The sequence below is a fragment of the Leptosomus discolor genome, chromosome 14 (assembly GCF_034619465.1).
Source record: "Leptosomus discolor isolate bLepDis1 chromosome 14, bLepDis1.hap2, whole genome shotgun sequence".
In the NCBI taxonomy this organism is placed as follows: Eukaryota; Metazoa; Chordata; class Aves; order Leptosomiformes; family Leptosomidae; genus Leptosomus; species Leptosomus discolor.
The window spans coordinates 8002132-8027220 of NC_141404.1; the positions used below are offsets into that span (position 1 = coordinate 8002132).

At 35.6% G+C, this 25089-nt stretch overlaps 1 protein-coding gene across 5 annotated transcripts in view; it reads right to left on the reverse strand.

The window, feature by feature from the left end:
• The window catches only part of TRRAP (transformation/transcription domain associated protein), a 96463-nt gene that overhangs the window by 53479 nt on the left and 17895 nt on the right, over nucleotides 1-25089 (reverse strand). For 2 of the 5 annotated variants that reach the window (XM_086473317.1, XM_086473313.1), the window contains exons 16-38: nucleotides 24488-24682; nucleotides 23767-23958; nucleotides 21843-22008; nucleotides 20356-20612; nucleotides 19307-19507; nucleotides 16702-16853; nucleotides 15434-15633; nucleotides 14480-14697; nucleotides 14140-14337; nucleotides 13201-13461; nucleotides 12226-12387; nucleotides 10905-11001; nucleotides 10336-10457; nucleotides 9524-9694; nucleotides 8720-8788; nucleotides 4728-4847; nucleotides 4290-4409; nucleotides 3760-3924; nucleotides 3173-3354; nucleotides 2695-2893; nucleotides 2127-2255; nucleotides 1225-1491; nucleotides 457-663 (exon numbers count right to left, since the gene is read on the reverse strand). In XM_086473317.1, coding sequence (XP_086329443.1) covers nucleotides 457-663; nucleotides 1225-1491; nucleotides 2127-2255; nucleotides 2695-2893; nucleotides 3173-3354; nucleotides 3760-3924; nucleotides 4290-4409; nucleotides 4728-4847; nucleotides 8720-8788; nucleotides 9524-9694; nucleotides 10336-10457; nucleotides 10905-11001; nucleotides 12226-12387; nucleotides 13201-13461; nucleotides 14140-14337; nucleotides 14480-14697; nucleotides 15434-15633; nucleotides 16702-16853; nucleotides 19307-19507; nucleotides 20356-20612; nucleotides 21843-22008; nucleotides 23767-23958; nucleotides 24488-24682 — 4050 coding nt within the window. Of the gene's footprint in view, nucleotides 1-456; nucleotides 664-1224; nucleotides 1492-2126; nucleotides 2256-2694; nucleotides 2894-3172; nucleotides 3355-3759; nucleotides 3925-4289; nucleotides 4410-4727; nucleotides 4850-5983; nucleotides 6007-6121; nucleotides 6174-8719; nucleotides 8789-9523; nucleotides 9695-10335; nucleotides 10458-10904; nucleotides 11002-12225; nucleotides 12388-13200; nucleotides 13462-14139; nucleotides 14338-14479; nucleotides 14698-15433; nucleotides 15634-16674; nucleotides 16854-19306; nucleotides 19508-20355; nucleotides 20613-21842; nucleotides 22009-23766; nucleotides 23959-24487; nucleotides 24683-25089 lie in introns of all 5 variants that reach the window. The other 3 variants (XM_086473315.1, XM_086473316.1, XM_086473314.1) reach the window with 3 other exon arrangements.

Below are 25089 nucleotides of genomic sequence, written 5' to 3' on the forward strand. Positions count from 1 at the left end.
TATTGACATCCTGCAGCATTTTCCCATTTCTTTAATGTTTCCCAACATACATCAGTTGGAGCTAACAGTTACCTAGTTAACCCCACAGAATATGTCAAATCAAACAAACAAGGATTATTGGAGGATGGAAAAGAATATGGTTCTGCACTTTTTTTAAACAACTCTCAAAAGAATCTTCACAGCTCTGTCAGAGTGCTGCTAATGCACATGCAATGAATTAATCCTGCAGACTCTCACACATTTTGAGTTCTAATATCAATCATGATCAAGCTTAATAAGTGGTTTGCTATTTAATTTTAACAGTTGTTATCAATTTTAAATAAGTACCTTTACAGACAGTTGATGCCTTTTGAAGTTAAACGATATAAATCAGATTATGTTATTTTCTAATCAAACTGCAGTTTACCTCCTTGATATTTGAGATACAGTGACTGCCAGAATAACTGGTACAAGTACCTTGAAATGTTGTACTATCAAGTGCAAAATATGTACTAGTTGGGGAACCGTATGACCCTCTTCCACAATGATTTTTCGTGTCCAATGAGTCAGCATCTGATGTCCATCCTCCATTCGAGCAGGCACAGCTGGAGTCAGAATAGCCATCGCTTGCCTGACAATAGCTCGGGCCTCCATCGCATGAGCTTTTAGAAGACTGTGAAAAACCTAAACAGAAAAGTTTCTGATCAACATTAATATTATAAATACTTACAAAAATAAAGCACTGATAACAAAAAAGAAAAATATGACATATGTTTTCTAAACAACACTTTTTTCTTAAAGGCCCATAACTTGGTAAATATACGATGATACTTCCACCATCAGAAATATAAAATGTATACTCCTGTCTCCCTTATGTTCCCTTTTTCTTCCTCCCTCTCAACTGTCCAAGTCTTCCTACAGTCCCCCCATTCTGTCTCAACCGAAGTGTCTGTCTCAAATGAAGAAACATTACCGATTTTGTTAATTCAACCAAAAGGACTTTTCATGGTCCCATTTACCCACTCTGTTTTCACTTATCTTCAAACTTCTTTCTATCCCAAATAAATTTGTATCAATATTTGGCTTGCTGCTTCTGTAGTTTTGGTTGCATATGAACTTAACTGTTACTTGTATACTAAGTATCCAAAGCTACTGTGTACCCTCTACTCTGCATTTTAAAATAAAGCACACTACAGAACTTATCAGCATCCCTTAGATGTATGGATACAAGCCGACAGCCCTTACCTGCAGAACTATCTTCTTATGTATGGCAAATTTTGCAATGATGTGTGCCAAAAGCAAATGTCCACTGTATTTGCATGCTGGGTCCACACATGCCTTGGACAGAAGGCAAGGCCAAGCAAAGGTCATTAGGCGTCGCAGTTTGCTGTTCCGGTTTTTGTTATTGTCATGAATGTGATGCGGAGCATGCTCAACCAGAAGTGTGGCAAACTGCAAGAGATAGATCCTGAGAGAATCCAGCATATCAGCCTGTTTTTCTGGATCAAGTACCTAGTCCCAGGGATGATCAAAGAGAAGAGGAAGGTGAGAGGGGGGAAAAAAACAAACAAAACAAAAACAGAAACTGAAACACCTCAACTTTATCATCATCTATAAAATCAAAGGCCTAGTTCTTTGCTTTTTGAAGTGGTTTTCAAGAAGACTAATAACTATAAACACTTCTTTGATTCAGTTTAATACCGACAATACAATGCTAACCTAGACCCAAAGAAAACCCAACAAAACGAAATACAAAATAAAACCACCCACATCTCAACCCTAATCTTCAACAATACCTATTTTATAACTGCTGACTGCTTCAATGAAATCGCAGTGAATTACAAAAATGCTGATGTTCAGTCATAGAAAGATTTGCTTATGAAAAAGACTTGGATTACTGCCCTAAGGCCCATTTCTACAGACAGACATTCAAGTCCTAAAGCTACCATAAACAGAAAAATTGTAGTCCAATCCTACTAATGACTGATGGATCTCACAACAGTTCAAAGTTATGATGTGATTTGATATAACTGATCATAGTATTTAGCAACAGCACAACTAATTCAAATTAGGATTGAAAAGCCAACTAAGAGAAACAACTTTTTGTTTTAATTTTCAAATACTTTGTTTACACTAAAGTTTGTTACCTTTGTTATAAAAACACTAGTGATGCTTTCTGGATTATCTCCTTCTGGGTTTGGGGGTCCCAAAAGCTGTTCACCTTCTCCCTTTTCAAAACTGCACAAGAAAGCAGGATTCAGAATATGCTGCAGCACCTACAGAATACAAACAAAAAAAAAAAGAATTATACTCAACTATCCAATTCGTCCAACGGCAGCCAACATTCAAGTAATTTCACATGCAAACCTGCACGTTAGACACACTCACTGCATTATGAAAGGAAGCTATACGTAAAACCTTAAGGAACAGACACACACAGATTTTTTTTTTCCCCCTCTTTCCCTTTTTTCCTCTTTTCGAAGGGCAAAGATTCTTAGAAAGCATAAACTAAAGTAAAGTAGTCAGCATTGAAAGCAAGATGAATTGCCGTCTCTGTTTATTATCGCTCTTCTTCAGGTAGAATATTTTCACCTAAATGGCTCTGCCAATTATCAAACTCGTTGACATTTAAGTAAGCGAGTTTTGTTGCCCTAGTTCCCAAGATGAAAATTAAACCTAAATATCAGGCTGCTTTGATTTAATTGCTTTAGTTACCTTGGCTTTGAGCTCATCTCCAAAGTTTGGGTCATTGAAGTCTACAAAACGGAAGAACAAAGCCCGTTTTTGGGGAATATTGTAGTTTTTGGGGATCTCTTCTTCCATGTATTCCTTTAAGAAAGTCATATTGCAGAGAAAACGACCTGTAAAAGCTCGAAGCAACTGGAAGAGCAACTCTATATCACCGTAATTCCTTCTGTAAAAACACACAAAATAAAAAGTTTCTGTGAAAAAATACCCATCCAAACTACTATGCTCACGACTTGGTGAAACTAATCTTGGTTTTAAATGAGCAGAAAGGCAAGAGCAGTATGTATCAGAGGCATGGTTTTAGAGCTAATGGCAATACTATGAAATACATTAAACTTTCTCTTCAATAACTGCAAACCATTTTTAGTACCCTGTATACCTTTACAGCATTTTCAAAATTAAAAAAAAAGCATGCAAGCTATAGGAGATAAATGTTTTTACGTACTTGCAATAATTCAATAAGCAATATGCTAATAGCTTCGGTTCTTTCCAATTTGTCGCAGCCATATTCTCCTTACGATGTCTCTCCTGAAAAGCTTCACTCACCCATACACGTTTCAGCTGATTCACCAAGGAATGTTGGTTTGCTAACCAACATTCATCATTCTTAACAATAATACTTATGATCTGTCAAAAGCAAAACAAGACAAATGCACAGTCAAGATGCAACAGATCTGTCAGTAGAAACGATATAAAAGCACCTCTTTATGGTCAATTAAGGGTTCTAAAATATTCCAGAAAAAGAGTCAAATAAAAACTAGTTAATTTTAAAAAAAAATTCCTTTAAAAATTGATCTAAAGTTTCTGTTGCCATTTTTTCCTCTTGTATCTTAATTAAAAAAAAAAAAAAGTACAGTTCATTTGAGTCTCCCTTACTAGAGTGACTCTGACTACAAACACCTTATATTTTTACAAGGGTTTTGCTATGAGCTATAATACATATGCACACACTTGAAAGCCTGTAAGTGACATCCTTGCAGCTAAAGAGGTTTTAACTATCTAGTGGAGAGACAAACAAGAAAAAATTAATACCTTGATAGCCTGAAACTGTAGATCAAGACGCATTGTGGTAGTGCTTGGAGAACCAGGTCTAACAGCTGCTTGGGTACCAACAGGTAACAGTAGAGTGATAAATCGGTTAGGATTAGCTGCCAGGACATCTCGTAGAGGTTTGGCATCTTTATGTTTTAAGAAACTCTGAAAAAGGGGAAGAAATAATTTTAATAACAACCTTTAAAAGCAAAAATACCAAAAGGCTATATCATCCTGTCACTTTTATATTCCTCACTAAAGTTGCAGAGGTTATATTTCACATCTATAAAAATAACCTCTACAACTTCAGAAATAATCCTACACGAGCTGGAGAGGTATAAAATCAACATCTTGGGACAAACAAATACAAAATGGAGAATAGACACCCTACAGTCAGAGTAAGACCATGACTGTAGACTACAAGGCCATACAGGTGAAGAAAAGAAAAGATAGAAAAGATGAAAAACTTTTTGTTCAACAGATTTGTGAAGATGAGGGCTTTTTCCTGATACCCTCCCCACACAGCTTACCATAAACATTCTGCTCCACTGTGGATCATTTAAAGTGGCTTCCATCATGAACAGCTCCACAGTCTGGGATGGATGGCGTGTCAAAAATTTTATCAGTGGTTCTCTGAATGGACTGCCAGCCTGAAATATTCATAAAGCTTAAATTAAAAATACAGAGTATTTTCTATTAATTTACTAGCACTCAGAAAAATATATTTGACTTGGCATTTATGCAGATACAAAATGTTTAGAACGTCTATGAGAAAATTTATTGACAATTTCAAAACTTCACTTTTAAGATTAAGAGAAATGTTAACACCTTCTAAAAGGCTTGAAAAGCATGTTTATTTATGGCATCAAATGCTCCCCCACTATGTTTAAAATATTATAATTATTATACACTATTTTTTACAAATACTATAAAGCAAAAATATCAGCAATGTTAACGTCCACTTTTACCTCAATTAACATTGCTCGTTCTGTTTTCATAACAACTTCCAGCAGAGGTTTAACCAAAGTCTGAGGGGCAGCTGGGATCAGATGGAATAAATTTATAATTGCTGAACAAATCTTCATTTCCTACAGGTAAAAAGAAACACGATTAAATTAACATTACCAACTAAATGTATAAAAACAGTATCATATATCCTGCCTTTTTTGGTTTTCCCCTCTCTATATTAGTATAGCCAGCAACCAAATGCAAATGGTTAACATTTATACAGCATCTACTTACCATGATGTATGGAGAAAATTGCTCTTGTGGATGTCTGCCCTTCCCCCCTTTGTAATATCATGGTTTAATTTTATTTTCTTTGTCAGTATAATTGTGTTTTACAGGTAAGAGCTAAACACAGTGTAATGGTAATGGTGATGGGGGAGTTATGCAGTGCTCACTGCACTACACCAAGTGGCTCATGCATCAAAAAGCCAGACCTTCCTTTCTAAACAGTTTCTCCTATACACCCCACAACCCCAGCCTACGCATGAAGAAAAGACAGGCAGCTTTCTCACAGCACTGTTCAGTATATCTTGCAAACAGCTGGTTACTTCCAAGAAGAGTCAGCTCTGTTCTCCCACTAGATATTAAATTCTTCTGAAGCCCAAAATAATTTTCTTTCACATGTAATTTAAATAGGGACTACATTTCAGTTAACTAGAGCGTGGATTTTCTTCACTAAGAAAAGGGAAAGGAAAAAAAAAAAAACAAAACCACAAACCACCAACCTTCACCATCCCTCTAAAACCAATTTCTAGTATGCAGTATAGAAAAGAACATTACCAAGTGCATTGCATTTTCTCAAAGTGAATTTAAACACAAAGTATTAGGTCCCACTCCTTTAACATGATCTACCTAGACAGATCCCCACAAGACTACTCTCGTGGATTGAAGTGCAAGGCCAAGAATATGTACAAAATCTTCTGAAGGCGCTTACGTGTTCACAGAAACTAAAAAGCCTGCTCTTCCTCGTACAAACATGCTGAACATCCTTAACAGCAATGTTATCAAAACAACTCTGCCACAGACAAACAGAAGACAATTCACAGCACTGCACTCAAAGGCACAATGCACTCTGCCCAAAACACAACGAGAAAACTAACAAACCACAATTTAAAAGAAAGAAAAAAATAAAAAAAAAAAAAAAAAAAAAAAAAAAAAACAAAACAAAAAACCACAACAACAGAGAACTTCCTGGTGCCTCCACTGAGTTTCTCACCTCTACCCCTTCCGCAGCAGGCTGAACCAAAACAGAAGTCAGAGCATGAAAAAAAAGCCCACAAAAATATCAAATCAGTATATGCTATTCTTCAGGTTGCAGTCAGGAACTGACTTCAGTAGGATTATTTTCTCATCTCAAACGGAAAGAACAGAGACAATGAGCATCTCCCATGCTCGGAATTGCTCTCCTAAGAGATAGGCTGAAAAGCATCCTTTTTTCTACTTGTACATTGTTTAGACATTGTTTAGACACTCAAATATTTCTACTGAATAAAAATATATTAGAGATGATTAAGTCAGGGGAAACAATGCTTTAGCATCTTCAAAAGACAAATTTGTCCAGCATCAATTATGAAACCACTTTCAATACTTGAACTACCAAGCTCTAAGGTCCTTCAAATAGGCTGTAATGCAGAATTTCCACCATGGTGCCACTGCTCACGAGAGGGACAGTCAGAGGCAACCATCTAGTCAAAACTTGTTTTTTCAATTACCAGGCATGACCTGAAAACCCACACCTTTCCTTGGGGAGGCAGGGAAGAGCAGAAGAAGGGATTTCAATCACAGATTTTGCTCATTGGGCCAATGAATTAGATCTTAATCACAACTTAATATGTTACGTTTTAACTTGTTCATTTATCTAAACAGCAAAGTCACAGTTCAGGGACACAGTAGGACTGTCATAAAATTATTCAGGTGAACAAAGAGCTTAGTTATTCGGTCACCAATGTGGATCCTTACAATAGTTGTTAACTATTACATAACATTTTTAACAGATGTCTGAAGTTTGTCAGCTTGTCTAGAATTGCCACTTCCATATAAAAACTCATTCCATAGACTTTTGGACCGTTTCATTACAAAGCCTTGCTGCCTAGCCACTACCTGCACTATGCTGGAAAACTGCCACGACAACACCAGCATCACCATCAAATGGCACCTTTGTAAAGTGCTGCTGGAAAAAGATGAAAACTCTTTTAGGTCAAAAAAGTTATCATAATAGTACTCTGTACCATTTCAGGTAACAAACATAAGGCTTTCCTGACTGATCTCATTCTCCATTGCGTGTTTACCATCTCCTAGATCTGACCACTCACTCTGAATGATGCAACCTACTCCAATAACACTCCCCAACATTGCTTTCAAGTGAGTATCTCAGATTTTGGAATCTCACTATGGTCAAGAAGAAATCAGAGTAAGTGAAAGGCCAGCTACAGCAACTCTGACCACCAGTCTAGTTTTTCCACATTTATAAGATACAATTACAGCAACATCGCACTGTACACATGGACAGATAAACACCGACTGCCACAGCAACTGTACAACGACCACACTGTCTGCGCCCTTCTTCAGTTTCCTAGAGTTTTTATTTTTAAGGAAACTTTAGAGCAACAACTGTGGGGGAAAAAAGTAACATTACAACCAGCTTTGCAGTCACACAATTCCATTTGAAAATGTTTCCATAGACTTCTCCCCCCATAAGATGTGACAGTAGATTCTTTCTCAAGCATCCTCGCCCTCAACATACATAGATTTTAAACTAACAGTAAAAAAAAAAAAAAAAAAAAAAAAAATTTTACAGGTTTTGGAGACTGAATACACAACTAAATAAAAAACAGAAAACACTAAAAGCAGAAGAATTCACAATTAACTGTGATTTAGGGACAATTAAAAACTGTTCTAGAGGTGCCACATTGTGGTTTAAAAGACCATTGCTATAAAAAGATCTGCAAGATATCCATAATCATCACATTTGAGGAAAAGTGAATCCCTAAAGAGGAATATGAAGGCCTTAGAACTACTCTGACTTGAATAAAAGATGTTTAAACAAAAAACGCACAGTTGTTAAGTTTAAACGTAAGAAACAAATTCTACTTCATTAGAGAACATCTAGGTCAAATACAAAGCAATGACTGAATTCAGATTTAAAAGCTCTCTTTGCAATGACAGGAAAGAGTAATGAAAAGCCATTAAGCCATTTCCACATTTTGAAAGAAATAAAAAGCCAATCTAATTTAATTCTAATTTGAAAAACGCTAAAATTAATAAAATTTCCCCCAATTTTTTCCAAGTTGCAATCATAAATCTCAATAATCTTAATGAAATCTTAATAGAATTACGGGACTTCTGGTAATCTACACGAAACAACACTGTGGCAGGAACTCCCTTCAGTGCCATATTGCTAAGAGCACACAATGTTGTCATTTTCCATTTATAAGAAAACTGATCAGTTTTCCATAGTTCAACATTGAGGCCATCAGTTTGGATGGGAAAGAGATTTTAATGCAATCTCAATTGGTAAATTTTGAACTTGGTTTTCATAAGTTATATTTAAAGTTAACTGGGATTATGTTATTAAGTCTGTGTAATTTTCAAAAGACTCAACATCAAACATATTAGTGAAAAAAGAGGGGTTATGGTGCTGAGCTCATCAGCCATTCCAATGAAGAACAGATCTCTAAGAAGAAAATCCTGGGGAAAAAAAATAAAAATCAATGAGCTGTTCCCACACCAACCTTTACAGAATAGGCTTTAAAGTAACTGTTGTCAGCAGATAAGAAACTCCTCTTTACTAAATTTGTAACAAATATTCAATATACATAGAAGTTCATTAGCTTGTAACAAAACAGCAGTGCGTAATCAGTTATGGCAACATTTACAACTGAATGAGTTCTGCAATTCTGAAACATTAATACTGTTTATTTCTCGTCTTCCCACATTCAAGCATTCAACTTACATTTCCATCACTCCGTTGTCCACCTTTGTGTGTAATAACTACAACTTCCATCCATTTACGCAGGTGTTGCTATAAAGAGAGGATAGACAGTATTATTCTTCTAATTATACTGTTCCATTTTAGCAAGTGACAGCATATGCTACAAGAAAAGAAGTAGAGGCAGAAATGATTGTTTGAAGGAAACAAAGGGAAAAAAATGAGTAGTTATTTTCACACCCTCAGACTGAAAAGTGTACCGCTGCTAAAACTCCACTCAATATTCAAGAAAGCAAGGGTTATACAAGTACATACATTAAAAGGCACAAAAATCTGAAGTGTGATAGGCTGATACTTGATTAATTATTTGATTGACATGTGCACATTTAAATATTCACGGCAAAAGGATAAACAATTCACACACACAGTTTAAAAACTGCAAATATGAAGGACAATACTTTCCATCATTTTACAAATTAAGAAAACAGTGAAACAGACTTAGCCCACCAGGAAGTAAAATATTTTCAAGGTTTTTCTTAGAATATTATATTGCTGGCACCTCACTTAAAGATAAATGTGTCCAAGCAGACTTTAGCATAACTAGGCATGTCTTCACCAGAAAAGAACATCTCTTAATTTCTAAAGAGCTAAAAGTTAACTCAAAATGTTTAAAGATTTTTTTTTCTAATTAATTGTGAAACAAAAATCTTCGATTTCCAATACAGACATTGAGTCACTATCAAATTGTTCCTTGACTTTCCACAATAAGAATATTAACTAAAAAAAAATTTCTTCCAGAAGAGCTAAAGAAAACTTGAACGGGCTTACCATCATCTGATCACAGAATTTATCATTAAAAGAGTTTGGAAAAAGTCTAGTGACAGATGTCAGACGATTCACAACATTCAGTGTCAGACTTCGATAGTCTCCCAGCATCATAAGCAATGGTCTCATGTGTGTATGAATTTGATCAACTTCTATGGTAGCTCCTTCCAAGAACTGCAAGAGAGTAGAGGATTAACACACAGATGGAGAGGGGAGCAACTTCTGTGCAAGCATCTTCCTTAAAATAACTTCTGCTGACTTGACTTTTCTTCTTTTATTTTGTACTTTCAAAATGCAATAGCTTAAACAGTATTTACTGCTGAAAAAATACATAGTGACAAGATGGATTTGGGAAGCACTTATGTATTTCTGACGCAGGGTAGGATATTCCATAAATAATCAAGTTGAATATCCTTTGGGGGCTGAACTAGATGATGCCCAGAGTTCCCTTCAAACCCCTTCCACTCTGTGATTCTGCGATGTACATTTGCAAAACTGATGGGCAGGATTGACACTGTTTATTTAGAAAAGATGATACATTTTACAAAGACCAGACCAACAGAAAGACCAGAAGACTTACCATGGTCCTTGTCCAAGAGCTTATAATGATTAATTCCAACCAGAAGAAACTTTTATGGCTATGTTCAAAGTCCCAAAAAAACCACATCTGACAAACTTAATTATATTGGTGTCACTAACAAAAACTTAACAAAGCAGCCATGATTGCCTGCAGAGAAGTTTTCCAAGAAGCTTTGTAACAAGAAGTAAAGCAGAGAACAATGGCCTCAAAAGCAACATTGTTTTAATACACTAACCTTCCTCATGCATGCTTCTCCTGCCTCCTGCAGTTCATTATTTGTTGAATTAAGTGCCTTGAAAAGTGCAGCAATGATTTTCTCTCTCGACTGAGGCAAGTAATTGCAGGCAGCAAGAGCATCTGTAAATATCAAAGTAAATTTGTTCTCTTTATTAACTCAATTTCAAAAGACAGGGGGAAAAACACACCCACAATTCTACATTTCTTCTCTTCAAGTTTCTTTTATTTCATCTTAAGTTACAGACAGCTAAAGCATAGCATGCTCTGCCAAAAGGCATCATAAAATAGTAAAAGAATGGAAATTCTATTAACAGTGTTCTAATGTTTTCCTAATACTATATAACATCATTAGTCTAAAAATATTTTGGGTTCATTTCAGACACTACATCCTAGTCATTAAGAAAGCAGCAATACTTTCCCATTATCCCCTCCATTAAACTGTGACCTCTAGAGAGCAGTCATCAGTCTTCAAGCACTCAAGTTTCCTGCTGATCTTGGGAAGAAGACTGCCCATTCCTCACAAGGACATTTATCTGTATCAAATTCTGTTTAGGAAGTTTTACTTACTTAAGGCTGCGATCCGAAGAGGTACAAGTGACGGAAGACTTTTGTAACAAGGTAGTTTCATTAAGGCAGCATCTTCAGCCTCACACAAATTAAGTAACTAGGGAAAAAAATAAACAATCATTTTAGCATTGTGAATCACATTTGAAACTGTATTATCAGTTACGTTTGAGTCTGTTTGTCAAAGAGCCAAGTCTATGCAAATGCACTAACTCACCTCCAATTTCATTAACAGACAAAAATTCTACTCAAAATTAGCGTACAAGTTCCCATGAAAACCGGTGGTTAGCCAGAGGCAAAAGAGTGCATTAGCACTGCCACCAAAGTCAGGCAAAAAATAGCCATTTGGCATTTTGTTGGCCAATACCTAGCTGGTGTATTTCCAAACAGACTGCCCATACGATGAAAGAATAGGTGTACAGAAAAGATTGCCTCCTGAATGGCAGTAATAGTACTGAAAATATTGGCAAAAGGGGTAAGAACAGAAGGAGATTAACAGGGGAAAAAGTGTGCTGAAAATGTCTTCAGCAAGTCCAACGGTTGCAGGCCACTGCCCAGAGGGACAACTCTTTCCTACAGAGCTTCCCTCTTTGCAGGAGAGTATTTTCAATATACGTATAGGCTTTTTCTTAGAAAACACTAAACACGTTAAAAAAAAATTTATGCAAGTTAACAATGCCCAAGTTGCACCTATTTCCAAGAACATTATTAAGATTCAGACTTTTACAATACCAACATATCACTCACACCTTTACAGGTATTTTTTGACCTACAGCACTTCATTTTTTTCTTAAGAAAAAATAAGAGGATCCTCTGCATTGACAACTACAACCCACACCTGCCTTGCTAACTGCAATTATTGGTGGTATCTAAAACCTTCCGAACTTATGCTTGGACAAGACAGCTAGGAAACGGGAAACCAAGGGACTGGACAGTTTCTCTAAGTTAAAAATCTACAAACTAGTTTTATATCTGATCTTACTCAAACTGTTAGGGACAACAATTCAGTGGTACAACAATTTATTTCATAGATACACTATACATAAAATAAGACCTACATATGAAAGTTAGGGCTATTAGACTAGGAGTATAACACCAAAGTTCATTTAATATATTTCACACACATTAGATTATTTTGCCTAACTCAGAGCTATTATGCTGTAAGTAAAGGCAGACCTCCATTCACATTTCAAAAGGTAAATTCTTACACTTTGGTGAAAGCTTAAAATGTACAGAGAAAATACGTCTTTTTAACAATGAAAGTTCTAACACCATCACTACTTAAGTATCTACATTCAAATACAAGAACATAAAAAGAAAGTACCTCTGTGTAGAAAACCTTGTGTTCCACAACGTTTAGATCCATTGTAAACAATCGGGGTTGCAGAGTTGTGCAAAATGTGTTTCCCTCCATCAGGCCAATCTGGGCATTTGCAGGTTGATGCCTAAGTAAATGCTTTTTAGGAGGAACCATGTCTTGGAGAACCTGCACAATGTAATTTAGATCACTAAATTAGCAGCCTATTCAAATGACCCCACAGACATGGCCACTACAAAGCTATCATTAGTCATGGCTCATGTTTCTATTTGCTATTGTGGCTCCAGATGTACCTCTTTAGAAATCACTAAGCAAGAAGGAAAGTATTTCTCTGAACCAATCTAATTCATAGTCAGTTAGCAAAACAACTCAGTATCTGTAATTATTACATTATTAAGCTCCCAAAACATCAGAAAAACAAAAGCATTCATAGGGGGGCTCTCTGTACGTTCCCAAATTACAGTAATGACATCTATAATTTCACATGTTGTGGTGGCCCTTATGGCTTATGCATGTTTACTTAGCATTCATTCTATGGAATGACATTACCTTTAAGGAGTATCTAGCAAGAAGTTATTTCAACCAACTTTGATCTTTATCATCTCTTTCTGGATAGGGAAAGGCATACCAATATGCCTCATATTTAGAGAGTAACACAAAACTGAGGTTCAAAACGCACTATCTACCTGGCCTAGCCTATATCCAACTGGTGATAGGACAAGCAGTCCGCAATTTCAGGAAGTAAATCAACCTAAAGACACTATAAATACTGACTAAGCAGTCAGGCACAGCTCGTATGAATCTCTATAGTACTCCAGCCACAGCGTATTTTAGAATGAAACCTAGCAAATGACAAACATATGCTATCAAAGCACTAAGAAATTAATCCACTAATATGGGAAAATGCACTCAGAAGAGGATTTTGTAAATCCAAACTGATAAACAACTTTAGAATCACTTTCAGTAAGTATTTCTGCTTACCTCTTTATGTGGCTCCATAATTACCGTGACACTTTTTCCAGTGACCTGTGCAAGTACCTGCAAAGAATGCATGGCCTGTTTTCTCACAGTAGAGTTTGGAGAGGTTACTTCTCGAACGAGGTCATGTGTTACATGATGGAAAGACTTTTCCTGTGCTGCTAGGATTTCTTCTGTTTTTTCTTCATCTTTTAAAGGAGTTGCACATCTAATCAAAAGCTGTTCTAATGTAGTCTTTGCCATAGCAACTGCTCCGTTGGAAACCTGAAGCATCATAGATTATTTTCATTAAATAAGTACAGAACAAAGATCAAATCTACACATTACTCACCAACGATCTTAGTATTTGATTTTGATAAATTCAGGTGAAAATGGCTAAACACATATAAAGCTTAGACAGAACACATATTCAACTGGTCTTCCCATCAATCATTCCAAAACTGTGAGCTGCAATGTCACACAATTTTATAAACTAACTCAACCACTGGAACCGCTAGCAATGTTGTCAACGTACAATTCACAACTGAGAAAAGGTCAAGCAGCCGATTCTCTAGGTATCTATAACTACATACAGCTTTTTGATATGATGAACACCTTTCAAAGTAAACACAGAAAGGAGAAAAGTAACAGTGCTTTTCATGGAAACAACAGTGAATCTAGTGTTCTTTCACTGATCTGAATGCAACCTGTACATTTCAACTCTGAAAAGAAGCAAGTGTACTTCCAACAACTTCGGTGAAGTTTTGCGGAAAAATCAGACCTCATTCCTAATTTCAGGTCTTGGTTTAAGTCAAAATGACTGAAATTCACTCATAACTATCACAGATACGATACATTCTGAAGGTAAGTAAAATCAAGATTAGCAAGATTTCAATCTGTGTGAATTTAAGAATGAAAGTTTGTTTCCCCCATACTATCTGACATAATTCATTCATTAAATACCTCTCCAGTTAGATCCATCATAACAAAGAGAAGAGCCTTCAGGAAAGTCTGCTGGTTCTGGAGGACCCAAATTAGTGGCAGTCGTTCCATAAGAAATTTAATTGACACAACACCTCCTAGTTTAGCATACCAAGCCTGTTCATAACAGCAAGCACACAAACGTTCCACAATGTACGAAAACAATGGAAGCTGACAAGCCTGGAAACAAAGAAATATATCAGTTTATTTTCAGGTCACTGGTAGTGTCCAAAATTTTAGAAGCAAAATTGCATTGGTTGAAACTAGATCAATTAAACGCATTAAAAAAAAAAAACAAATTTTATATATATATATGTATTACCCTTTCCTTTGAACCCAAGATAATGCTCGCAACATCAAATATCACTGCTAGAGCCACCTCTCCTATTTTGCAGAGTTCCTTCTCCTCATATGCCATGCAGATTGCTATGGCATCAATAAGCACCAAGGGATCCATGCCTTTTGACCCATTTTCTTCACTATGAAACATGGCTGTGCTAGGCTGGCTTCCAACCTGATAGCACTGCAGCAAAAAAGGGCCTATAATTTGTATTGGGGAAGAGAGAGAAAAAAAAAAAAAAAAAAAATTTAATATTTCAATATGAATAGTCTTTCAGTTAGATTTTACTACTCCTCTGACTAGCTGATGGCAAACCCAGTAAGCACTGTGTCTATTTGCATATAAATGGTTCGTAAGGCATTCTTCACTCTTAGAAGAAAAGATTACATCTACTTGAATATTTTCTTCTATGTACTAGATTATGCACTGCAAGAAGATTTAATTAAAACGAAGAATCATAAAATTTCCAAGTTACATTAATGCGACAATGAAGACTGATATGCTTGTAGTATGTCTTTTCCCAAATTACTTGTCATACAGCCCAACTCCAAACAAAAAGTTTCTTCATAGATACAAGACACCGCAGTGCTCTGACGTTTACTTAGTTTCTCTGACGGTCCTTCAAAACCAGAAGGGGAAACAACCCAATGAAAGATCACCCACAACAACAACTGTGTATATCAAGTTACACAAATGCTCTGGAAATACTATCTGTTCCAAGCTGTAATTATTTCATTGGTTGTAGCATTTTAAAAGTATTATTAGGTGATTGATAGTTTTTCTAAAGCTTGCTTAATAATTTTTCACCACTCAAAAAAAACATAATTCAGCCATCAAACAAAAAACAACATATCTACCCAGAAGCAACTGCAATATCATGACTATTAGAAACACCCCTCATAACAGTCCACACAATCTCTATTCCTCTTTACTTACCACATTGCTGAGCAACTGCCACCATTGTGTAATGGCGGATTAAGCTGGCTACAAAAGGCAGAGCGCTAGGCCTCAGATCTTTGATGACTGCCGACATGAACGCCCCTGTCAATGCCTGTTCAAACGTTTTACGAGCTGGAGTATCCTGAGCTTTGTATCGATGTGAAATAATCACACTGGGTATAGACTTCTCGGTAAAGCTGAAAGACAAAAATCAAGTTCATTATAATCCTAAACTGCAGTCCTGGCAACTCAATCATGAGCACTGTCAAGTATTTGATTTAAAGTTTGCTCTCAATATCTAACTCCTTCTCCACCTCCCATTTTCCCCTCATTTTGATAGAGCTAGAGCAGTTCACTCAGTCCGTATTAATTTTGTCAACCACTGGTCTCAAACATGATGGATAGCTCAATTTCGTCAGGAACATTTAAAGCCAGTGGTTCAGAAGAAACCATGTATATTGCGAATAATAGGTATACAGGCATCACACTGCAACTCAATTACAGAATGTCATTTTGAATTTTTGACATTTTTCCCTTTTTTAAAATGACATTTGATTTTAATCTCGAAAGACTGAAACATTATTTATCAAATGACTCCCCAACAAAACGTATTGATTGCAAAGCTGTATTTACATCAAGTCTAACAAGTCCAAATTGTAAAAGCTACTATACTCTTTAGCTACCTCTACTACACGACCACACACTTTGTGGGCAGAGTTGTCTAAAACAAACTCATTAAGTATCAATGCCTAAAATCGTAAAAGATGTAAAAAAAAATCCAATGAAAAGCCCCCATACTAAGACAAACATAGGCTATGTATGTGACTATGCTACACTTTGGTCACTAAATGAGAATTAATTTTGTATCTCACTTAAGTAAAAAGTTAGATGTACATACAAAACATCACAGTCTAAGTTAATCTTTAAAACCCAATTAAGTATCAAAATGTTCCAATTATTTCAATACATTAAACAAATTAATTTTAAAAAAATGTCTGATATGTAACAGATTATACATTGGACTGTGATTAGGGGAAGGCAATTAAAGTATGAAACATTAAGACATGTCATTGGCATAAATAATACGCTGACAAAATTCCTCTTACTGGAAAGTCCTGCATTGACTTAAAAGGAAGCAGGATAAACCAGTAGGTAAAAATCCCATGAAGAATACATTGCCTAGATTAACCACTGCCTCTAAATTAGGTTGTTCTAAAGACACTATAAATTTTACATACACATTTATGCTTAAAGAATTGTCATACTTGGGATGTGCAAGGAGTTGGTATAATGCATGTTTATTATCATCCAGGCTCATCATAGCTACTAAAAAACACTTGATTACTTCCCACGCTTGCCTCCGATAATACGGTTCTGTGTTAGCACTCTTCAAACAGTCCAGAGCAGTCTCAATTGCCTATAATGGAAAAACAGATAGAGAGTAACCAAACACTTCTTGTTCTCAATATTTACAGTAAGGTGATTAATCAAGGAAATGGTACCTTTAATACATGTTAAAGGTAACTCTAAAAGTAGGTACAATTTGGACTGCCTAAGTTGAGAAGCGTAGAGAATGCCTGAGAGTGTGGACTTGGAATTATTACAGTATTTTCTGTGCTTTTATAAATGCAAAGTTTCATGGCAGATACATTTAATTCAATGGTCAGAAAGCATTTGAAGTCATGAGTGAGGTACACCTTTATTCTCTCTCCCCCCTCAAGAAAGTTTTCCTCACCTTCCATCCAGCAATAATTGCTGTTCCTAATCCCTATATACCGTAGGTCTACAATGCATTTATACACATATATAAATGGTACCAAAAAATGCTCTATCTTACAAATTACTTTGTAATATTTTTCATGCAAATCAAGAGCTACACCATACATAATGAAATGTCCCTGTAAGCAACTTCTAAACACCATTTACTTAAATGGAAATAGTACTCTTCCTTTGCAAGATTTATTTACTACATTAGAAAAAAATTCAAATAATCTTTTAAGATATGAAAGTAATGACAAGGCAGGGTACATCTTTTTGGAAAATTCCTGGTTTTCATAAAAAAAATATATATATATATATATATAAACACACAGCTAGATAACTTTCTACCCTTTCTGAAAAAAAGAAAGGAAGAAATTAAAAGGAAATGAGATGGGCATTAAGTAAAAAAACACGTTAAAATTCTTCTGGAGTGCACAAAATAAGGAATTTCAATACTGATAATTGTAAATAAAATCTAGCCATCCATGCTTAAACAGGATTATGCAGAAAAAGGCTCTGCTACAAAGAAGCGGGCATTTTCCTTCTTGAAAAGGAAAAATCACCTTTCTACTTACTGACTTAACTAGCTGTCAGCCCATCACTGTTTGAACAACCTTATCAGCATCTCAATGAAAAGAACAATGAGTTTTATACAGACCACAGCAGACTACCAAAGCAGTAAAAGAAAAAGTAGATTTCTCATTTTCAATTTATTCCACTTTTTCCTTTTAATTTGCTAGTTCCTTTTTACAGATATGAAGTATTCAGCAGAGAACATTGTTTCTTGGTCAGCACCAAGAAACTGAAGATCATTCCGCATCATTAAACCAACATGTTAGATGCATAAATACTTCGAAAAACTTGGTTTGAATTAAACTTAGCAGGACAAGAAAATGTCAGCAATTACAGTATTCATATGTATTCAACTCATCAGCTTCAGTATAGAGAAGAAATCAGTAAAGCTATCTGCATTTTAAGAATCATTTCTCCAAGCTATTTTTAAGCTTGTGGCTGTACGGAGCCAAAGAGAGACAGTTGCCTGTGAAGAAAATTGTTTACCACATTCAGAACATACCTACTTATGAAAGTGTAATTGAAAAAGGTACATATTAAAACTTTACAGAATCCAGCTTCACTCTCAGATCCCAAGACACAGACACAGATTATATTGCTGTAATTAGTGAGAACTAAGTATTTGTGATACATTGAGATTGTCAGACGAAAGCCAGTACCAGTACAAAGTGGTTTTGCAGCTGTAGGTAGTACTATACCCAACCTAGAGACAGCAAGCAAAACCAAATCTTTGGAGTCATTAGAATAATCATCACCAAAGAATTGCTACAGTAAGTTTTTGGTAGACTTCAAAAAGAAAATAGAGAGGTTTTACAGTAGATGCCCACTCCTAATCTAAGTAGTACACTAAAAGTTAGGCCAGGGGAAAAAAACTGCAGAGAAACCATTACTTGTGTCAGTTTAGCTCCCTATCCTATCACTTTGTAAAAGCAGAACAGCATGTTTAAATCTATTATTTGGGAAGTGGCATACAAAATAGTCTAAAGGGAAAATAAAGAAAGAACAGGTTGGCAAGATTCTGCTAATTTTGCATGTCAAAATGAAGCAAGAAGTTAGTGCAGGTCTTCCTCCTTATACAGAGACTCTCAACTGATCACTACGTAGTAAAAAAAGCAAAAAAGCTACTTCCGATGATTTCTGAAATGTTTTGTCCTTTACCTGCCAAGTCTGGCAACTCAAAAATTACTTGAGACAAACAAACCAACCAATCAACAACCAAAAAAACCACCTCACCGTAAGTGGGTTTCAATTCTGTTTCTTCATTAGAACATAAAGTAATTAGAAATCTCTTTGTCTAACAGAAGGGATATAAATAAAATAAAATAAAAAAATCCCAACAGGTATGCAACAGATCCTAAAACCTACTTTTAATTATGTAAATTCTGTAATGTTAGAGACTCATTAACTCATATCTGTAACTAGCAGACCTATCACATATTTTATCAAGGTTTTACAAGCAAACAAACTTCCAAACACTGTAGTAACGGAAGATTGAGTAAGATGGTTTCTCAATACAAAAACAACTTAAGCCCATACCTTTTCCATTGGGAGCTGAATAGATGCTTTACAGTCTGAAAATTCAATTGTAATACTGGGTCCTTGGATTTCTGTAACCACATATTGTAGTTTCTGTGACTCCTTTAACATCTTCCTGTTACTTCCACCAAATTTACCAAGTACTCGATAAGCCACATGAGAAATGCTGTCTGCAGGATTGCGCAGTGTGCGCCACAAAGCCTGTAAGTATTTTAAATGTTACATGGTCAAACCAGTCTCACTTCAAAATTTTTCAAGTCGTAATGTAAAAGTGTGTCAGGGAGAACAATTATTCTTATATCTGGGTAATTGATCCTGCATAATTTCAAGAAAACACTTATCTAGACTGAATAAAAGCAGTCTCAGTTCGCAATAGTTCAAGTGCTTTGTAACAAGGTTGTCCTAAAGGCAGTTTTAGATTAGATTACTGTAATCAGCTACAAAATCTTTGCCACACTGAAATGTAATTTCATGTTTATGACTAATGTTACAAAACCAACATTACAAATTTTGGGGGGAAAAAAAAAGGCAGGCCAGTTAAGGCTGAAGTGAATTAACCTCAGAGCTAGTTTTGAAATTCAAAAAGCAAATAAGGTAAATATTATATTTAAAGGACAAAGTATATGTAAGCACTGTATTAGGGGAAAAAGTCACATGATCTTCACTGTATACATAAACAGCTGTCAATCGTGATATACTGAAGGTAACCAGCTTCTATTGGGTTTTTGGGGGTTTTTTAAATTAACAAATTTTAATAGTTTTCTGTACCAACTCATCTTAAACATAGTAATAGCCTTGCTGTTGAGTCACAAGTCTTAACTTTAACCCCTTAACAGGCATTATAGAAGAAATTATTAATTCTCTTTTAAATTTTTCAGAGTTTTCAGTTTAACAGTACAACACCAACTGGCCTTCTACATACAAATCAGACTGGTATGGTTCTCATGACAGATTTTTCAAGCTTTTATAACCAAAGGTTCACACAAATTCCCAATAATATTTAGCAAATCAATGACCTCTTGTGGACGAACAGGAAATGACATGTTTACCTGCATTAGCTCAGCTCGAACTGGCTGAATGTGATCATAAAGAAAGTCCGGCTGCAAGTTATCCACACACAATTCAAGAGTTCTTAAGCCTTGGCTAACTAGGGTCTGAGATCCATTGAGAGCCGACACCAAGGGATCCATCAACATTGGCAGATAAGGCAGTAATGAGCTCAAACGAACTGGCACAGTGAGGCAGAGCTCCACAAACAAGTCTTTCATGTGTTGTTTATGAAGGCCACTTTGCAACATATTAAGTCCTGAAAATCATCGATAAGTTACACACTCAAAGGAAAAAGACAGTCCACAGTTTATTGTTAAAAATTGCTATTTCCTAAATTCACAACAACCTGACATTCATAAATTCTGTAAAGCTTATAGGTCTGTAAATAATGTATTTAAAAGATATAATTCATAATTATAATTTACACCTAAGGATTTTATGCAATGAATGCTTTTGTAGTATAGGCATATGCATATACAAAAAAGGAGTATCTATGCATAATCTAAAATTTAATATCAGACTCAATGAAGTAGCATTTGAATACAGCAAATGAAAACCATAAAAAGATAAATTTGACTCAAACCTCAGCCTTGTATCAATAAAAAAAAAAATCCACACAGAACAAATTGCTTTCAAAATATCTGGAATCCGGAAAATAAACATTAAATGAGTTCAAGTACATTTGTTGTCCCATATAGACTAAACATATTCCCCCACTTATTTTTCTCCCCATCAAGATTTCATATATTCCACAAATCTAGCTAGCACTTCTACACTGACATGTATTTTACGTAATGGTTTATAGATAACATACATATTCGCTAACTACAATAAAAATTCCCCTACAGCTGTTGATGGGAACCACAGGATTTCATGTTCCTAGAATTGCTCCGATTATATTCTTTTCAGGTTTAAACAGTTCTCCACATTTCCTTGCTCATCCTTAGTATCTCTGGAACACAGTCCTTGCAAGCACAGATGCTCAGTTAATCAAGCTGATTGTTATTTCCATCTCTTTGCAAACTGACACTACTTGCACTTATATTTATCAGCACATGCAGGTGCACACACATGCCTCAATTGCAGAATAACCAGAGCTTCTCTGTGATGTTCTTCCCACAAAACCAGTGATGGCCTGGCAACATTGCCTCTCCTATTACTCTTATCCCTCAATGCTTCATGCTAACAAAGTTATCCACAGGGAAAACAAACAAACAAACAAAACTAACCCCAACAGCCCCACAATGAAAAGCAGAAAAACAAGCAGCAGAAATTGTGAAGCAGCCAAAACCATGGAGCCCGAAGCAGCGGACAGTAAATGAAAATAAGCCACATTCAAGATATTTAATCAACTGCTAAGTGCAAAATCAGGAGCTACTTATCAGGGTTAGGGCTTTCGTTATGTTTTTTTAATTACATAACTATATTACTACTATTTACATAAAAAGATCAGAAACTGGGGTGGAGAAAGAAGGTATTGTTCTACCTTGCAGTAAGTTTGGTAACAGCGGCAAGAATTCTTGATATAACAGATCATGACTGCCTCCTCCGATAGACCTGAACAGTGCTCTGAGCAGCAGGAAATAGTTATAGGGCTCTTTGGCAGTCTGTGCCAGTTCCATAGAGCTGTTCACAATCTTGTGCAAATGTGGCTATTAAAAAAAAAAAAAAAAAAAAGCTTGAAGATTAATAAAATATCCATTTTATCGTCATCATACTGTACAAGAGTTTAGCATGAGCCAAGTTTTTCAGATCAAAAACCTTCAGCTATTCCAAGTACTCAAATACCACGTGAATTTTATATCGCTGTTGAAAAACTGTTAAAAAGTAAATCTGCATTTGAACAGTATCAAGAACCCAGAGCATTCTTTAATTAATTAAACCCTGCTTTCATATTAGCCAAACAATACTGCTACTCCAAGCAGTAACTTTATTAAAACAAAAAACCTTCCGCATATCTGACAATGAAAAATACTTGCTCCACGGAACCTAGGGATGTGTAGCAGGAATCAGAAGTGTCAGAATGACAAGAGAAGACATTTCACAATGTTAATCTACTCCTGATCTAACATTATCACTAAAGTCTTATTTTTGTGAATGCTAAAATTTCACTTTGAAAGAAAACTTTTGCAAGTAAGAAAACGGTTATGGAACTGGTGGCCTTTCTAGAGCAGTGGCCGTTAACAGTTTGCAGGAATCGCTAAAAATAGTTGATAAATACAAGGATTCTCATAGATCAGGGACAAACAGTGACACAATTCTGGATTTTATTAACATCTAAAAGCTTTCTACATTGCTATGCAAATGCTGCAAATAGCCTTCATCATTCAATTAAATTGTCTGCCCAAGGCCCATATCATCAATCCTGCGGGGGGGGGGGGGGGGGGGGGGGAAGTAACAGAAGCGTGAAACTGTGAAGGTAGTAAATCACACTGTTTAAATTAAATCTCCAGCTTATAAAACCCAAATGACCTTGATTTTGATGACAAACTAGAAGAATTTAAGCAAGGTTATATGCACATTGCTTCATATTACATATGAATATTGCTTCATATTGATTACTTTTATCTTTCAAAACATTTTTACAATTAGCAGTCCCTACTCTGTTCTACCCAGAAAACTGAACTAATCCTGCTGTAACAAATCATTAAGCACAGACACAATTATCGCACAGCTGCCTGTATCAAAAATTCTGTTTATTCTAAGGTAGAAGGAAGAGATAAGAAGAAAAATTATGACAGAAGGAGCAGTATCAAATTAATATCCTAATGTTTTTTCTGGATATAGGCAGCTGTTAGTTTTGTAAGAAAAGCGCACTTTCAAGTCAAGCTCAGTATTTCTAAACTCACTGAATAACAAGATGATCTCATCCACATAAACAGACCATTGGAATACATAGACAATATGTTGTCAATAGAAAAAAAAAATTGCATTTCTTAACCCAGACTTTTCAAGAGCACAGAAATATCTAACTCAAGAAGTACATGTTACTGAATATGACATGAATGAACAAGATTCACCAACGCACAAAGAAGTGATTCCAGTCTAAGCAAAAGTCTTGCTTACAGAAACAACGGGGAAAAACTATGCAAGAAGATACTCATATCCTGACCAGGAAGTTACATAGGTTTACAGCAATCCTAATCGGACTGCAAGCACATATCAGTCATTTATACTCAGAATTAGTACATTACTTTACAGTTTCAAATATGAAGCAAACATTCACAGAAACCATCTCTTACAAATAAGACAACGTATTTGGCATTTGGAAAAAGCGGAGATGTATCACTAACAGTGGTTCAAACGTGAAAAGACTATCAAATCTTAGAGTAAAACTCGTAAGTTTCTTCAGACATCTGAAGAATGTATTAACATTATTTTTTTTTGTTTTAACACAAATTATCTTTTACCTTCAGCATTTGTTCATTTTCAGCTGCAAATAGCGAAACTGAGCCAAAGACCAACTTGAACAGCTTGAGATACAGATTGGAGAGTTCCACATTAGAGCCCATTTCTGGCAGCCGATCCAGAAGATATTCTACCAAAATCGTTGCAAAGAGGGCAGAGGTAGTAGGGTTTGCCAAGAAGGAATTTGCAACAATCTATAAAAGGAAACCACAAAGGAGTTACTGTTGTTGTAATGAAAAGAAGAGAAAGATAAGTGCATTACCCATTTAAAACAAAAAACGACGACAAATTTCTTTTCCCATCTCCTCTGCTACACAAGTGGTTCAGGTTATCCTCGGTGGAAAACGGCCATGCATATAACTTAAGTATTCCAGTTCAAAGATTAATTATAAACTTATATTATAGGGCTTGTGTTCTGTAAAACAGTAGAACTTTAACACAACGACCTGAACAAAACAAGAACTCCACAATGTCCAACACTTTTCAAGAATGAAGTCCATTCATATCTTCTAAAGAAATGCTTGTGTTAGTATTGCATCACTTAGTCTGGGAAGTTTTTGAAAATCCATTTTACAAAGTATTTTTATAGATTCCTTCAAATCTTGCATGCTAATTTCAACATTATTATAAATAACTCACTTCAGCCTTACATATTTCAAGGCATAAGCTATTTTCTACATGCTTGTTATTATCAACTGAAAAAAGTAAACAAAAACATAATACCTGAAGAGCATAGTTTTTTGAGATTCTCTCCACCATATAAGGAACAGTAGTTTGAAAGATTTCTTTAAAAGTTAAAGGGTTCATCATTGTGAATACACCAGCAAAGTGCTCCAGAACTTCCTTTTCCTCTTTCATTCTGACTGTCTGACAGTTTGCTACTCGAACATATGTCTGTCCATTTCCTGCTATTTGGACCTACAGCAATTGAGAAAACACATATATTGCTTACAGAATTTGAGTAACTTTTTCCCCACTATTCTTAAAATACCTTTTGGGAGAAGAAAAAAAAAAAAAAGATTTTCACAGATTTCACATGCGAGCCCCACACAATTAGAAGTTGGGCACAAGAGCCAACAGTGACAGTAAAAATATTACAAGAGTGTTTTCAGCGCCGATTTTAAAACCATGAAGTCAGGAGTGCAAAGAGACAACAGTAGGAGATACCACACCATACTTGTAAAGTTCCTTAATTTCAAATCATGTACATTTACATTTCATCAGTATTTTGTGTAACTACCGAAGATAAACACACCCATGTGAATGCTTCAGCGGACAGCTAAACTATCCCTTTGACGGAAAGATTTAATCCACTACATGAAAGA